A 16,002-nucleotide genomic window follows, 5' to 3' on the forward strand; every position below is an offset into this window, starting at 1 on the left:
ATCTCTATAGATCCTGATACCTAGCACGTAGGTAGCTTCGCCTAAGTCCTTCATAGAGAAACACCTTCCCAACCAAGTCTTCACAGACTGTAAGGAAGGAATGTCATTCCCGATCAGAAGTATGTCATCTACATATAACACCAGGAAGATTACTATGCTCCCACTAACCTTCTTGTAAACACAGGGTTCATCTTCATTCTTGATGAAGCCAAACTCTTTGATTGCATCATCAAAACGAAGATTCCAGCTCCTAGAAGCTTGCTTCAGTCCATAAATAGACCGTTGTAGCTTACAAACCTTTCCGGCACAATGTGGATCGACAAAACCCTCAGGTTGTGTCATAAACACATCCTCGAGGAGCTTCCCGTTCAGGAAAGCAGTTTTGACATCCATTTGCCAGATCTCATAATCATAATAAGCTGCAATTGCAAGTAAGATCCTGATGGATTTAAGCATAGCTACCGGGGAAAAGGTTTCGTCATAGTCAACACCATGAACTTGTCTGAAACCTTTTGCCACAAGTCGGCCCTTAAAGGTAATCACATTACCGTCCATGTCAGTCTTCTTCTTGAAGACCCACTTACACCCAATGGGTTTTGCCCCTTCAGGTGGATCAACCAAAGTCCATACTTGGTTAGTGTACATGGACTCCATCTCAGATCTCATGGCCTCCAGCCATTTCTCAGAGTCTGGGCCTATTACGGCTTCCACATAGGTTGTAGGCTCATCATTATCTATGAGCAATACGTCATTGTCTTGAGTCACGAGAAATCCATATCTCTCGGGCTCATGACGTATCCTACTAGACCTACGAGGCTCCTGTGTCACCTGTGTAGAAGATTGTGCCACAACAACTTGTGATACTTGTTCTGCAACATTGCCCGTCGATTGGTCAATGTCATTTTGTGGTAGAACTTCCCCAAGTTCTAATTTCCTCCCACTAGTTCCTTTGAAGAGAAACTCTTTCTCAAGGAATACCGCAGTTCGAGCGACAAACACTTTGCCCTCGATGGGATTATAGAAATAGTATCCTCGAGTTTCCTTAGGATACCCCACGAAGTAACATTTGTCCGATTTAGGGCCAAGCTTATCCGAAGACAATCTCTTCACATAAGCTTCGCAACCCCATATCTTTAGAAAAGACATCTTGGGACGTTTCCCATACCACATCTCATATGGTGTCCTTTCAACTGATTTCGACGGAGCATTGTTTAATATGAGAGCAGCTGTCTGTAGAGCATATCCCCAGAAGGAGTCAGGTAAGTTTGCATGACTCATCAAAGATCGAACCATATCTAATAAAGTTCGATTCCTCCTCTCAGCTACACCATTCCATTGTGGTGTTCCAGGTGGAGTCAGTTGAGATAAAATCCCACACTGTTTAAGATAGTCAGCGAACTCATAGCTCAAATATTCACCTCCTCGATCTGATCGAAGAACTTTAATGCTCTTACCCAACTGATTCTCCACTTCATTCTTAAATTCTTTGAACTTTTCAAAGGATTCAGATTTGTGTTTCATCAAAAACACATATCCAAATCTACTGAAATCATCAGTAAATGTAATAAAGTAGAGATACCCACCTCTAGCAAGCTTGTTCATTGGTCCACATACATCGGTATGTATGAGAGCCAAAAGATCACTAGCTCGCTCACCTTTTCCGGTAAAAGGGGCCTTAGTCATTTTCCCCATTAAGCAAGGTTCGCATGTCTCGATCGATTCTAAATCAAACGAGTCCAGTAATCCATCCTTATGGAGTCTAGAGATGCGATTCTCGCTAATATGGCCTAAACGACAATGCCAGAGGTAAGTCGGGTTCGAATCATTAGATTTGAGCCGTTTGGTTTCCACATTATAAATAGGCGTATCTAGATCAAGAACATACAGACCATTACTTAAATGTGCACTGCCATAATATACATCATTCATGTACATAGAACAACACTTGTTCTTTATAGTGAAACAAAATCCCTTCTTGTCCAAACAAGAAACAGATATTATGTTTCTACTAATAGCAGGTACATAATAACAGTCGTTAAGATCTAATACAAGCCCAGTAGGCAAAACTAGGTGATAAGTCCCTACAGTTAATGTAACAACTCTTGCTCCATTTCCAACTCGTAGGTCCACCTCGCCCTTTGTCAACGATCTACTGTCCTTTAGGTCCTGCATATTTCCACAAATATGAGCACCACATCCGGTATCTAATACCCAAGATGTAGAAGTAGTAGATACATTAATCTCTATAACATGGATACCTGAAGTGGAAGTCTCACTTCCCTTCTTCTTCTTCAACTCTTCCAGGTATATCTTACAATTCCGCTTCCAATGTCCAGTGTTGCCACAATGGAAGCAGTAATCATTCTTCGCCACCTTGGCTTTAGGCTTCAACGCACCCAAGTCAAAATTGGATGCACCTTTAGCCTTCTTGCCTTTACTCTTGCTCTTGCCCTTTCTTTTGGTCCCTTGGACCATTAGAACGGACGTCCCCTTGCTGATATCATGCTCAGCTGTTCTCAACATGCTAAGCAGTTCAGGCAATGGTTTATTGTAGTCATTCATATTATAGCTCATAATGAACTGACTATAACTGCTGGGCAGCGACTGTAGGACTAAATCTGTGGCCAACTCTTGACCAAGAGGAAATCCCAGTCTTCCCAGAGTCTCAACGTACCCAATCATCTTGAGTACATGAAGACCCACCGGGCTACCCTCAATCAACCTTGCCTGAAAAAGTGCTTTAGAGATCTCGAATCTCTCATGTCGGGCCTGCTCTTGATAGAGCTGCCTGAGATGCACGATCATATCGTACGCCTTCATGTTCTCGTGTTGCTTCTGAAGCTCCGAGTCCATGGTGACTAACATGAGACATCCGACATTTACGGCATCATCATGATGCTTACTATAAGCATCTTTCTCAGCTTGGGGGGCATCGTCAGGCGGTGGCGCAAGAAGAGGTTGCTCTAAGACATATAGCTTCTTTTCTTGGGTGAGAACAATTCTCAAGTTTCGATACCAACCAAGGAAATTATTCCCTGACAGTTTGTCCTTATCAAGGACGGATCGCAAACAGAAAGTACTAGAAGTGCTCCCTACCATGGTAACTACCATAGAAATATACAAAATAAGTATTATGACACAACAATATTTAATGAGGACTTTATAAATATTGCTCCCACTATTTATATCAAATCAATGACCCTCAACATTGATTCAGAGAATATCATTCTCATAGTAGCTCAAGATCCATATCTCACCAAGCTCTGAGTCAGCGAGGGCTGATTCACCCAGAACTGGCTATTTAGGTAGGGAACTCACTTTCCCAATTGCATCACATGCAACTCTTGATTAGTTGGGTGAATAACTCCTTATTCAAATCTATCTTATAGATCGATGCCCAACTACATGCCTCTGAACTCCTAATCCTATTAGGCTTGCTCAGTTAAGTCCGACCCACTGGTAAACACAACGTCTTACTAGGATAGATAAGGGCATCCTGCGAAGGCAAGGTCTACACACTCATCGATCTTGGTCTTGACGAGCGTTACACGGTGGAAGGATATGGACTTAATATTTTGAGGGATTTGATTAACATTTAATCGATCTCACTATACACTATTATGTAACTATTACATAATAGTCCACACGTATAACTATTATACTAACACAACTAGGACATTGTCCATGTCTAACAGTCATGCACCGCAAATATCAAACATAATCACACGAGTACCAAGCATAAAATCATATTTTATGCTATTATCTACTCAGATTCTAACTAGCTAGGCTCTGATACCAATTGCTAGTTCCACGGGGCGCAACGGAAGCGAAAAAGGAACAGAAATTCAAAATTTCCTACCCGTGAAACTAATTCCAAGACCTACTAGAAGAATAAGAGTAAATAAAAACGTACCTGGAATATTTAAAGTTGTCGACCGAGCGTCCCACGCGTGACGCCTCTACTGGAATCCACACCGACTTTGTTGACGAGTCTTCGAGATCGGCGGTGCTAGCGACCAACACTCGAAAGAAACACTGGTGCGACTCTCGAAATTTATTAGACTTAATTGGACCTAATGAGTTGAACAATTCAACTCAATTATGCCCATTTATATACATACATGTATATCTTATATATTTGTGTATGTAAACGTACACAAACACATGCATACATATATATCTCATCTATATATATATATATATATTCTGTACCCTTTATATAACAAACAGGAAGGGAAGAAAATTCAAATCCCACCGATGTGGGATTAGAATTACATGGGCTCCCTACATGACATGTGTCTAGGTAAATGGCATCATTTAATTAGCCCATGTGTATGTATAAATGTAGACATATGTATGGCCCATGTGTCTAGGTAAATGGCATCATTTAATTAGCCCATGTGTATGTATAAATGTAGACATATGTATGGCCCATGTGTCACCGTATTAATCTTGCATCAATTTGGTCCATTTAATCTAATAAATCGAGTCTAATTAATCGACAAATTTAATCTCATTAAATATCCGATTAATTAGTCGCACCATAAATCATCTAATCTTTATTAGATGATTTTATTGTTTCAAAATATCTCGTCAATTTAGTCGTAGTGTGTGACCCTGTAGGTTCCCAATTACGTTGACAGTAATATCAAAATCTCTATTTCAATATTACAAACAGTGAGTGGCATCTAGCAATGCATCACTGTTACTCAAGTAATCGGAAAGTCAATTTCTCGACGAACCTTGTGACCTCCATTACCGTGTAATATAATCCCTTTGTCCTCTATATCTCTATTGAGCCCAAGGCATGGTCGATGACATCCTTGTATGGCTCAATATCTCTTTTTCTTGGTTTACCGGGTAAGTCTATCAGAACAAATGAGCTCGATATCATTATATCGACTCATTTGGGTATGCATACACTTTTAGACTTAACCACCAAGTGGCCGTGAGATATCGCTCCCGTTTCGTAGGAGGGACAAATCCTATCTTGATCACTCACATTCCTCTCCATGCTCTGTGGTATACCCAATAACTGTCTTTATAACCATCCTGTTACAGTGGCGTTTGACAGTATCAAAGTATATGACATTACATGTAGGAATCTATGGTGACCTCAAGTCAAAGGACCATTACACTATAGTCACTTTGAGATATGCTAATGACAGTCACGTAACAACCCATGTAGCAATCTCATGGCGGATCAGTCCTATACACATTACTCTTAATGTATACATGTGGTGTGATTTGATATCTCCATATCCATGACCTATGAGATTTGATCATCAATCAACACTTACACTAATCTAACCGTATTATCGTTGTCCTAATTAACGATAATACTTTGACTATGGACATTTAGGAATAATGTTCAGTAATTATAGGATCTCACAATCAAGTCACACTTGATGCCTATTGAACCTACTATTCCAAGGACATTATTGTGTAAAATCATATTTAGCGCAATTTACACAATAACAGATATGCCTCGTAATATAATGAAATACATGTCATATTACAGAACTGATGATAGATTGCATCTAGGGCATACACCAATTCCCAACAATTAGCACTCAGCAGCACGCTCATGTCCCACTGTAAACACATTTTCCTCAACTAAGAAGATAATGCAAAAAAAAAAAAAAACTCTGATTTAATATAAGGTAGGCTGCCACTAATACTCACTAGGTGTTAGCTTAGCTAAGCAGGAAGCGTACAAAAGCTTTTGTACGCTTCCCCAGTCCAGAAGATCCATTCTCTACCAGGAAGATTGCTTTCAATGCTTCTACCGCTTCTACCATTGGCCCGGAAGACCACTTCTTTCTATCAATGGCCACAATACGATGCTATCCGTGAGTTTTAAATTTGAAATCCGCTCATTGTAAACACAATTTGTCAAATGAATCACGTTGCGTGTTATAATTTAAGGAAAAAAAAAAGTAATATTTCAACGGGCTCGGTGCTTCCTGCATTGAATGTGTCCACCGAACACCAACCAGACCCCATTAATGCGAGTTATATAAGCGCAGATGATTACTTCCCATGTTCCCAACCACATCCCTCCGTCACCTTCGTCATCGTCATCTTCTCTCGGGCTTCTGAAATCAAATCCACCATTAAAGCACTTAGAAGGAAGCTACTTAGTGAAGAAGAGGAAGAAGCTCAAAGCTCCTTTCGCATGGTTCTTTGTCGGTCGACATCACACATTCTGTCTGAATATATATGATGAAGAGCTCGTCGGGGGCCGGGAAGCCGCAGCAGGTGGCCATGGCGGAGATGGAGGGGGCGCGGCCAGTGCCGGGGCTGAGCCCTCTGAGCGAGACCCTTTGGAAGGACAGGCCGGAGGCTCGGGGGGTGTCCGGGGACGACGTGTCCGCGAGGCTGACATGGAAGGATCTGACGGTGATGGTGACACTGGGGAAAGGCGGGACCCAGAAGGTGCTCGAGGGGCTGACGGGGTACGCCGAGCCGGGGACGCTCACTGCCCTCATGGGGCCCTCGGGGTCCGGCAAGTCCACCCTGCTCGATGCCCTCTCGGGCCGGCTCGCGACCAATGCGTTCCTCTCGGGCTCCATCCTCCTCAACGGCCGCAAGGCCAAGCTCTCCTTTGGAACCGCCGTGAGTATATGATATGCATACGTACATCTAATTACAACAATGACTTATCATCTTACTTAAGAGAGCTTCTTAGAATATTAGACTAATTTCGAGAATAATTTATCTCAGCTAATAAGTTTAATAAAATCTTGGGAGCTTATTTGTTACTTTCAAGGAATGTTTCTTTTGCCTTCAAATTATCTGATTAATATTTTACAGTGAGACTCACGTCACAAAAAATTAATCTGACGATGTATAAATCAGAAACGACTCCTTAGAGGAGGAACCATATGATTTTCCATAAAACTCTTTAATGCAATGACTCAAGATCTTTCACTTTCCACTAGAAAAAATAATCGACTTACTCGATCTCGATTCGACTTAAACCTATACATATGATAGATCAGTAGATGTTCATGCGTAGACCTCAGTAGCTCTAAAACTAACCTAGTATGTGTATACAACATAATTTTTTTTTTGTTTTTATTACTAATATCATGTGATGAAATTGTTAATAATTATATAATAATAATTAGTTTTTTTTCGACAAATTTATGTCTTGATAATGAATGCTCTTGTTTGGCCAATAAGAGTGGAGAATTGTCGGGTCGGGTGTCGTTGACCGGCTATGGACTGGTTGACCAGTGGAGGTCCTTATCCAAAAATGGGCCTTGTCAATGTTGCATTTGACAGGTATAGCACTTAATATTACCAAATTTGGAAGGGGCAGCATCATTAATTAGAATTCAACTACGTACTTGATAAAGAAGAAGTTGCAATCATCCGGTTAATTGCGGCATCTACTCGCTCCATCACGCGTCGCTGTTGAACAATCTGTATCCGATTATGAAAAGAATGCGTCATCAAATGCAGTTCTTGCTTATTAAATGATCATTTGTGCTTTATTGTGCTAAAAACTGTTAGGCCTATGTGACCCAAGACGACAACTTGATCGGGACTCTGACGGTGCGGGAGACGATCTCTTACTCGGCTAGGCTCCGGCTTCCCGATAAGATGCTCTGGGGGGAGAAGCGAGCCTTGGTTGAGAGCACCATCGTAGAGATGGGCCTTCAGGACTGTGCTGATACGATGATCGGGAACTGGCACTTGAGGGGAATCAGTGGAGGTGAGAAGAGGAGGGTCAGCATTGCCCTCGAGATATTGATGAGGCCCAGGCTGCTCTTCCTGGACGAGCCCACAAGCGGACTCGACAGGTGAACTTCTGAAAACATTAGTCGTTCTTAAAGCCATGATCAGTCCTCGTACATGCGTAATATATTGTTTCCTCGGTCCATTGATAAACTAGATTTTGTATGAATCGTATTAACAAAATATGCAAGAGTCATTGTCATTGTCATTGTCAGTTTACCTTTTTCATCTTTGTAGTTTTGGAGTTTCTTACATGAAATGTTATAACTTTTTTATGCCAGTGCCTCGGCTTTCTTCGTTACACAGACGCTTCGAGGCCTATCGAGAGATGGAAGGACAGTCATTGCCTCCATTCACCAGCCGAGCAGTGAAGTCTTCGAACTCTTTGATCAGCTCTTCCTACTTTCCGGGGGCAAAACGGTGTACTTTGGTCAGGCCTCGGAGGCATATGAGGCAAGATTCTGCACTAGGTTCTTCAGGCAACTTTCTTATAGTTGCTTGAGTTATCATCAGTTAACTTTTCGGTGTGAATGGATGCAGTTCTTTGCTCAAGCTGGGTTCCCCTGCCCAGCTCTGAGGAACCCATCTGACCATTTCCTCCGATGTATCAACTCCGACTTCGATAAGGTCAAAGCCACTCTAAAGGGATCCATGAAGTTTCGGGTGCGTTCCAAGATTTATCAGAACCGATTCTATTAGATTGTGCTAATAATTTTGTCCCGTTCCAATCGGGGCTCAACTAAAATGTAATTTTCCTGTAGTTTGTGGCAACCGATGACCCGCTAGAGCAGATAAGCACGACAGAAGCCACCAGAGATCTCATCCATTTCTACCGAACTTCGCAGTACAGCTACAGAGCCAGAGAAAAAGTCGAGGAGATATCTAGAGTTGTGAGTATCTTGTCTCTAGTTTTCCAACTTATAGCTCTCCGTGTTTCTTAAGATCAGATTAAGATGAGGAGTTTTTGATAAAAAAATCTATTGCTGCAGAAAGGTACTGTGCTAGATTCAGGAGGCAGTCAAGCGAGTTTCCTTCGGCAATCTTTCACCTTGACCAAGCGTTCGTTCATCAACATGTCAAGAGACTTTGGCTATTACTGGCTCAGGCTCATGATTTATATCGTGGTTACCATATGCATCGGAACAATCTATTTGAACGTCGGAACAGGATACAATGCGATTCTGGTACGGTCTCATTTCTCCTCAGTTCATCCAGTCTCAGTAGCTTGTATTTTCTGAGTTTCTTTTTTCCTATGGAACTATGTTGATTTCTTCTGGGACAGGCAAGAGGATCCTGTGCATCTTTTGTCTTCGGGTTCGTGACTTTCATGTCGATCGGTGGGTTTCCTTCTTTTGTGGAAGACATGAAGGTGAGGATGAGATCAAAACTGAGAAAACAAAAGGCTTCAAAATAGCACCACAAGATAAAATCAAACAGTTTTCCTGTTTCTCATATAAAATTTGCTAGTTCTCTTCTAATGGCAAAATTATCATCCCTGATGGCTGAGATCGAAATTTCAACTATGAAAAATTTTCAGGTTTTCCAGAGAGAGAGGTTGAATGGACACTATGGTGTCGCCCCATTCGCCATCAGCAATACACTCTCTGCTATGCCGTTCCTAATAATGATCACTTTCATCTCGGGAACTATCTGCTATTACATGGTCCGCCTTCATCCTGGCTTTGAACACTACCTGTTCTTCGTCCTGTGCCTCTATGCAAGCGTAACAGTTGTAGAAAGCTTGATGATGGTGATTGCCAGTGTCATCCCGAACTTCCTCATGGGCATTATCATAGGTGCTGGAATACAGGTTTGTGTTCAATCCCCAAAACTGCGGGGATTCCGCAAGGTAATGGTTAGTCCGAGGCTTGATATTTCATCGATTACAATACCAGCTGTGGTTTTTCTTATATTTGCAGGGAATATTCATGCTCGTGTCTGGTTACTTTCGGCTTCCCAAGGACATTCCGAAGCCATTCTGGCGTTACCCGATGTCATATATCAGCTTTCACTTCTGGTCTCTTCAAGTAAGGCCCCTGCAATGCAATGTCGTATATCAGCTTTCAGTCTTCGCTCATCTATCAGCTTTCATATCATTTTCCTCTTTCAAGATGAGAAAATTGGAAAATTTGGAGGAACTTCCAACCCCTTAAGATCAATCAAAGATTCCAGAAATCGCTCAAGCTGCAGAAAAAATTATTTTGCAGGGTCAATACAAGAATGACTTGAAGGGCTTGTTGTTTGATACTCAGTCAGGCTTCGGGAAGATTCCAGGAGAGTATATCCTTGTGAACATTTTCCAGATCGACGTGAACCGATCCAAATGGATCGACCTGGCGGTTTTGATGAGCATGATTGTCATTTACCGAATCATCTTCTTCGTCATGATCAAGATCAATGAAGATGTGACTCCCTGGGTCCGAGGTTATGTAGCTAGAAGAAGGATGCAGAAAAAGAATGGGAGCCTGAACAATACGATCGCACCTGACAGGCTCACCCAGTCCCCTTCTCTGAGGACATACGTGAAAAATCAGAGGCATAGAAGTGGGAGATAAGCAGGACACGAGCTACTGAAGTTATGAGTCCATCGAGATTTCGTTCCTTCAAATTAACATGGAGGAGTTGCCCGAATATGAAGTTTTGTGCTTGTACGGATATGCGACCACTTCTAGGTTTATCACACCAAGATCGGTCAGGAATCAGGAGTGGAATAAATAGACTGAGAAAATGTAGGAAGAATCAATGACTCACTTTCGGCTTCTGTTTCATTTTGCATATTTACGTAAGTTCAATAGAGCATGCATCTTCCGTAGGATGTCCGGGAAAATGTAGTTTGTGTGGTTCCTCACTTAGCCAGGTTTGCAGCAAAAAATAAACTTTAATGGACCCGAAGAAGAGTAAAAGATTACATGAGATCTGCAATGATCGAGTGGAACTATTCTTTCCACACTGGAATGATGCCCTGTGCAGCCAAACGCTTCTCGACCCAGAAGATGACAAGATTTGCAGTGATCTTCTTCTCATCGACGAGAAATGGCTCCACTGTGCTTGCTCCTGAGCCGTAGGATGACAGAGAAAATCCTTTCGGGCCTGAAACGAACAGATAGAAATCGAATTTAGTCGATGATAATATTTCCTGAAAATTCTGAAAGGAACTTGTGTTCTTGATGCAAATGTAACAACATCCAAACTGCAGGGAAGATGGTTTGGCAAGTAGCTTTCTCGAGAATCAAGTAACATTTAATCTAAACATCTTCGATCTCTGAAACCATTTCAACTGAGTAAGTTTTGGTTTAATACCTGTGAGGTCGCCATTTGGGAAGAAAGCCCAGAACGAGTGTGGGTTTCCCTTCTTTAAGAAAGAGCCCTCCAACTGCAATTGCAAATCAATCAAACATGGACCAACCATGAGCTAACGGATTTTTCTTTTTCTGCTAGAAGATACATATTTCGTGTTAAATTTCCAAAGAACTATATTGGACTGACCCTATTATCTTGGAAGGTTAGCTCGATCTCCGAGAGATCCTCCTGAGCTTGGAGGATTTCTTTAAGCTGCGGGATCACTTCCTCCTCCATCAGCAGAGGCAGCGGCTTTACGGGGGCCTTTGCGGGCCTCTTGGGCTTTGCTGCAGCTTCTTTTGGTGCTGCCTTGGCCTCTTTTGTCTCTGCGGATGCTGTCAAATGAAACAACTGGCTTGTTATCTTCCCGCGAGATTTTCCTTTTCCTTTCGTATGTTAGAGCACAAAGACAAGACCTTCCCGCTCAAGTGGGAAAAGATTCTTCTCTTGTGCAGTTGCTGTCTTACTAATAAAGGGAGTCCGTTTTCTATGACCAAAGATAACCAAGTTACCCGTCTCGCTAGTAGCCACAGTAGTAGTCGGTGTTGCAGCTGCAGATGATTCCTGAACAGCAGAGCAGGCAACGATCCTGCGAGAAGCTCCTAATCGAGACCCAACCTGCTTGAGAGAGATAAAAGTTGAACTCAATGTCAGAACATATAGCTCATTGCCCGAGCTTAGCACGAAGGGGGTGCTCTCTGTGGTGCAACCACGACATGAGTCTGACTTCGGACCAGTGAGTAGAAAACTATGGAATGCTAGGGAAGTTTCGTAGGAAGAGATGGAGAGACGTATAACATACCGTGGACAGGGTGGAGGGAGACTGAGTAATCTTGTTCGATTGAGAGGCGTGGTACGAAGAGGAGGACAGGAAGCTCGGGACTCCAACCGCTTGTCCCCCGAGGATAGCCATTCTTTCTGCAGTTGGCAGATCAGTTCACAGCTTTCTTTGTCAATTCGATCAGTTCCAGAAGCCCATTCGAATCCCGAGTAGCCCTCCTCCGGTTATCGAACAAAGCAGAAATGGAGAAGGGAAAGGAAAGCAACAAGGAAGTTGTTCTTCTGAGGCTGAAAGGATGAAGAGAAGAGCCAAAGGGACTTCTGATCCACAAGTGAGGCCAGAGCAATTTCTGCCACTGAATTTCCCATGTCTGTCTGCATTGAGAGACAGGCATTGGTGTCTGTCTTGATGTTGTCAAAACTTAGAATTTTGTTGGCTAAGATAGTTTGTAGGTGGCATTGGCATATGTGGTCTGGGCTCTGATAATATGTTTTGGGCCCTTTGACCCATTCGGTTTTTTTCCCCCCTTAATTACAAGAGAGTCCCACGTCCGTGTTTTTCGTTACAAAGAAACGTTTAAAATATCATCTGATAACATTTTTGATAGTTATGACACAGCTTCCCTAGGCCAACAGATCTGATTTTGGCAATTGGCACTGGAAAAGTAAAAGCTCGATTATGGAAGTGGGGTCGATCAAGGGCAAGAATTTCTGCTCTTTCAAGATTTTTCAATAATTAATTCTGACGACAAAGAGTATCTGCAAATACGAGCAATCGATCTCGACAAAGAAGAATGTCAATTGATACAGCGTTATGAGGCTACTTCTCAATCTCGACTTGACCTCATTAACTTCATTTCTTCTGCTTTTGTTGAGAAAGATTGCTCTGCTTGAACTTCTGAACCATAGAGTACACCTGCGAGGGGATTTGCAGTTCCATCTCGAGTCACTTGCCAAGTCGAGAAAAAAGTTTCCATGCTAAATCTTGAACAAACGAAATAGATTGGAATCATGTAGACTGTATGGTGGAGCGGACAAGTGCTTACCTTTCTTACACTAGATGTCAATCCCATGCTCGAAACGGCCTTGCAATCTACAAGCTTCCATTTCGCGTTTTCCTTGCTGTGCTTCCTCAAGAGCCTCATCTCATCTTCAAAAAAGATGGCGGAGAAAACAATCAGACTTAATGCAAAGGCCTACGGTTCAGAGGAAGACTGATGTCAATGGATATTCATATCATCATGAACAAGGACAACTAAGATACAAAGACTAGTATGGTCAGTGGAACAGACATTTCTAAGTGTAAATAGATGCAAAACGGGATGAGTTTAGTGAGAAGTGATAAGAGGAGCCTCACCATCAAGATGCACCACCAACAATTCCGCACAAATCTTAAGACGAATATGAGTGAAGATATGGACGAATTCTCCAACATCTTCCCTCAGAATGATGTTGCACTTTCTCAGGTCGAGTCCAAATGACTGTTTCAGAAACCCATCAACCTCTCTTCTCCTCACCGAAGAATCAGCTTCTTGATCCACCTCAACTGAAGGGAACTCCCAGAGACCAGCAAGCAAGCCCTCGTTGGGCCTCTTAACAAGAAGGAATTCACTTTCTTGGGTTCCTCTCAAGATCTCCACAACACAAACAGCAGAAAAGTTGTGCCTTTGTTTGGTCTTTACAACCTTGACTGGGTAATCTGTGACTGCCACTGAAGTATCCTTCTCACAAATGGCATATGCCCGACATTGGGATGAAATAGAACACAAAGAACAGGTGGGATTCAAAGGGGTGCATACAGTAGCACCAAGTTCCATAAGAGACTGGTTGAAATCTCCGGGGCGGGAATTATCAACTAGTTGGCCTGCAAGTTTCCTAGTCGGGAATTAATAATGAAAAATCTAACCTAGAAAGGAAAGTGAAAGTGGCATCATGGCTAAATTTACATCGACTTATTCGATATATTCTCAGACAGAATTCTATGCGGAGGAGAATAAAAGTGCATTTGCATTAACATGTCCAATCACAAATACTAAGAGCACATCTCCACAAATCTGCTCGTTTATTTTTAATTTCACATAAGGAAGTATTTCCATTTTACATTAGTTGCTTCTTGGAAGACGAAGAATAAGCAGAAAACCATATCAGACTGCAATTTAGAAGATGAGTTGAATCATAAAGTATCCATTAAGGTGCAACTTTCTTCCTTAATAAAGAATTGTTCACAGCTCTTCAAATTCAAAATCGAATGTACTGGTGGCTAGATAATTTTCTTTTGAATATGGTAAATTGAAGGGATTGAGACTTATGTACTCACCAAAAGTTCTTGATGGTAGTCGAGTCTTTTGGGTTTGTTGATATAGCCTTTAGTCGAGCAAGTACCCTAATTACGTTTCCATCGACAGCAGGTACCACCTACAGTATTAAAATTCTTGTTTTGGCCCCCGCATCTGAATTAATAACGATAGGTTGCAAAATGATGTCGCACCTCTTTGAATGCTATGGAGGCAATAGCACCAGCTGTATATTCTCCAATTCCTGGAACCTTACGCAGTTGTGCAACTGTTCTTGGGAACCCTTCTTCTCCAGCAACAATCATCTTTGCTCCCTGATAACATATGCACAAAGGTATGTGCCTGAGGCCTACAGGGAAGAGAAGAAAGAGGATGGACTTGCAACTTGAAATCATTTTTAAGAAAATGAAGGAAGAGAGATGATAAGACATCGGCAGATGTAACACTCACCTCCAACAGGAAACGTGCACGTCTATAGTAGCCCAGACCAGCCCACATCTCGTTCACCTCCTGCAGGCAAATGATAGTTAGTAGCTGTCGACCTAAGAAACACACTTACATCCATCCTCTCTTAAATGAAACAGCACAGAAACCGAGCCATATACATGTATGAACGCTGATTCGATGAGAAGCTCTTCAATAGAGTAGCATAAGTTCAAAGAATCAAAAGAAAGACCGACTCCATGGAAATGAAATAATTGTCCTTGATATGGGTATAATGAGGCCGAGTACTAATAGCCTCGAGCTTGGAACTTGACCTGAACTCGATTATCAGGTCATCTCCTTCTAGGTTCGAGCCACACTTAACCTCATACTCAACAAGCTTGACACGGGCTCAAATTGCTTTGATGACCACAGCGCAGGCCAAACTCGAGCCACGGATAAGTTTAGCTCTACTCAAGCATAGTTCGAAGACTAAAATATCCCACAATGCCGTACTTCGCGGTCTAAATAATCTGAGGATTGAGATACAAGAGAAGGCAGAGTGCAGCTCGCCAACTGCTTGATGCAGTCGACCCAAGAACAGCTCGCGTCGACATTCGAAGCCTATACCAAGCACAGCCACTTGAAAAAAATTGAATCTTTACCCTAAAAAGAAAGAGAATCAATCAGTAACCTCGAGGGAAGCGGATGCGAGGTGGTGGACGGAAGGCCATTTGAGCATCCACCGGTTGTAATACTCGATCACCGTCTGAACCCTCGTCTGCTGTAGCATCACCTCCGACACCCAAACCCCATATGCCCTCCTCTCTTCTTCGTCATGGTCGTCATCTTCTCCTCCTCCATCGGAATCACATTCCTTCCTCCTCCATGGAAGGTCCCTGCAATTGACGTCGTACCACTCCAGAAGGGAACCCCGGATGCTGCTGACTTCTCCGCCGGTGAACGGTAACAAGTCCTCGATGTCTTTGACTTGCGGCGCCGTTCGGCCATTTCCAGCTGCTGCCGCTCCCCCTCGCTTTCTCTTGCCCGTTTGCGGGTTGTTCTTTGTGGGTTGTTTCTTCTGCGGCTTCATGGAGCTGATGAGAGGAAGAAAACTGATTCTCAATGGAGAAAGCAGCAATGGACCGTTCATTCACATCGTTTGAAGGAGAACAGACAGGGAAGACTAAGAAGAGAGAGGATCGTTTTCGCGGCGGACGTTCAATTTCAAAGTCCACCGGCCCGCCTCCGGGGCGGCGGCGTTTTTAGCCACCAGTCCGGCTAATTCCGGCCCAATAGGCCCAAAGTCAAGTGAAAGGGAAGAGCTTCGGGTGTTTAACGTACATGATTATCCGAGTTAAAGTTCACCGGCCGAGCACCTGCAACCCGGAGGATTTTGGCCTGATCGGCCTAAAGTCGA

At 42.8% G+C, this 16,002-nt stretch overlaps 3 protein-coding genes across 6 annotated transcripts; 1 reads left to right on the top strand and 2 right to left on the bottom strand.

The window, feature by feature from the left end:
- The first annotated feature begins 6,041 nt into the window (after window positions 1-6,041).
- Window positions 6,042-10,649, top strand: LOC116214254 (ABC transporter G family member 11-like). Its single transcript, XM_031549631.1, has 10 exons — window positions 6,042-6,618; window positions 7,522-7,811; window positions 8,028-8,199; window positions 8,287-8,409; window positions 8,508-8,636; window positions 8,736-8,930; window positions 9,029-9,115; window positions 9,284-9,556; window positions 9,666-9,773; window positions 9,954-10,649. Exons 1-10 carry the CDS (start codon window positions 6,223-6,225, stop codon window positions 10,299-10,301), a joined length of 2,121 nt encoding a protein of 706 aa, XP_031405491.1. The 5' UTR covers window positions 6,042-6,222; the 3' UTR covers window positions 10,302-10,649.
- Window positions 9,366-12,256, bottom strand: LOC116214256. 3 transcript variants are annotated; one of them, XM_031549636.1, is made up of 6 exons: window positions 11,888-12,256; window positions 11,598-11,706; window positions 11,233-11,420; window positions 11,047-11,119; window positions 10,656-10,836; window positions 9,366-9,782 (listed from the first exon to the last, which is right to left on the bottom strand). In XM_031549636.1, exons 1-5 carry the CDS (start codon window positions 11,996-11,998, stop codon window positions 10,682-10,684), a joined length of 636 nt encoding a protein of 211 aa, XP_031405496.1. In that variant the 5' UTR covers window positions 11,999-12,256; the 3' UTR covers window positions 9,366-9,782; window positions 10,656-10,681. The 3 variants fall into 3 exon arrangements, with proteins under 3 accessions (XP_031405496.1, XP_031405495.1, XP_031405497.1); XM_031549635.1 differs by lacking the exon at window positions 9,366-9,782 and having other exon boundaries at window positions 10,498-10,836; window positions 11,888-12,254; XM_031549637.1 differs by lacking the exon at window positions 9,366-9,782 and having other exon boundaries at window positions 10,498-10,836; window positions 11,598-11,703; window positions 11,888-12,250.
- A 260-nt stretch (window positions 12,257-12,516) lies between these two features.
- On the bottom strand, window positions 12,517-15,966 carry LOC116214255 (adenine DNA glycosylase-like). Of its 2 annotated transcripts, XM_031549632.1 has the most exons (7): window positions 15,277-15,946; window positions 14,610-14,669; window positions 14,354-14,473; window positions 14,183-14,280; window positions 13,223-13,740; window positions 12,912-13,015; window positions 12,517-12,781 (listed from the first exon to the last, which is right to left on the bottom strand). In XM_031549632.1, the coding sequence occupies exons 1-7, from the start codon at window positions 15,733-15,735 to the stop codon at window positions 12,719-12,721; spliced, it is 1,422 nt and encodes a 473-aa protein (XP_031405492.1). In that variant the 5' UTR covers window positions 15,736-15,946; the 3' UTR covers window positions 12,517-12,718. The 2 variants fall into 2 exon arrangements, with proteins under 2 accessions (XP_031405492.1, XP_031405494.1); XM_031549634.1 differs by lacking the exon at window positions 12,517-12,781 and having other exon boundaries at window positions 12,921-13,061; window positions 15,277-15,966.
- Between the last annotated feature and the right edge of the window lie 36 nt (window positions 15,967-16,002).

Source organism: Punica granatum, chromosome 7, assembly GCF_007655135.1.
Source record: "Punica granatum isolate Tunisia-2019 chromosome 7, ASM765513v2, whole genome shotgun sequence".
Classification (NCBI taxonomy): Eukaryota; Viridiplantae; Streptophyta; class Magnoliopsida; order Myrtales; family Lythraceae; genus Punica; species Punica granatum.

Bases quoted from the DNA above. Each gene is read 5' to 3' on its own strand.
- LOC116214254 (XM_031549631.1), top strand. From the start codon at position 6,223: ATGATGAAGAGCTCGTCGGGGGCCGGGAAGCCGCAGCAGGTGGCCATG. The intron at 8,410-8,507 runs GTGCGTTCCAAG...ATTTTCCTGTAG, and splicing joins AGGGATCCATGAAGTTTCGG to TTTGTGGCAACCGATGACCC. The intron at 8,931-9,028 runs GTACGGTCTCAT...CTTCTGGGACAG, and splicing joins CAGGATACAATGCGATTCTG to GCAAGAGGATCCTGTGCATC.
- LOC116214256 (XM_031549636.1), bottom strand. From the start codon at position 11,998: ATGGCTATCCTCGGGGGACAAGCGGTTGGAGTCCCGAGCTTCCTGTCC. The intron at 11,707-11,887 runs GTATGTTATACG...ATCTCTCTCAAG, and splicing joins CTCCCTCCACCCTGTCCACG to CAGGTTGGGTCTCGATTAGG. The intron at 11,421-11,597 runs GTAACTTGGTTA...TTCATTTGACAG, and splicing joins TGTGGCTACTAGCGAGACGG to CATCCGCAGAGACAAAAGAG.
- LOC116214255 (XM_031549632.1), bottom strand. From the start codon at position 15,735: ATGAACGGTCCATTGCTGCTTTCTCCATTGAGAATCAGTTTTCTTCCT. The intron at 13,741-14,182 runs GTGAGTACATAA...ATTCCCGACTAG, and splicing joins ACTACCATCAAGAACTTTTG to GAAACTTGCAGGCCAACTAG. The intron at 13,016-13,222 runs GTGAGGCTCCTC...TCTTTTTTGAAG, and splicing joins GTTGGTGGTGCATCTTGATG to ATGAGATGAGGCTCTTGAGG.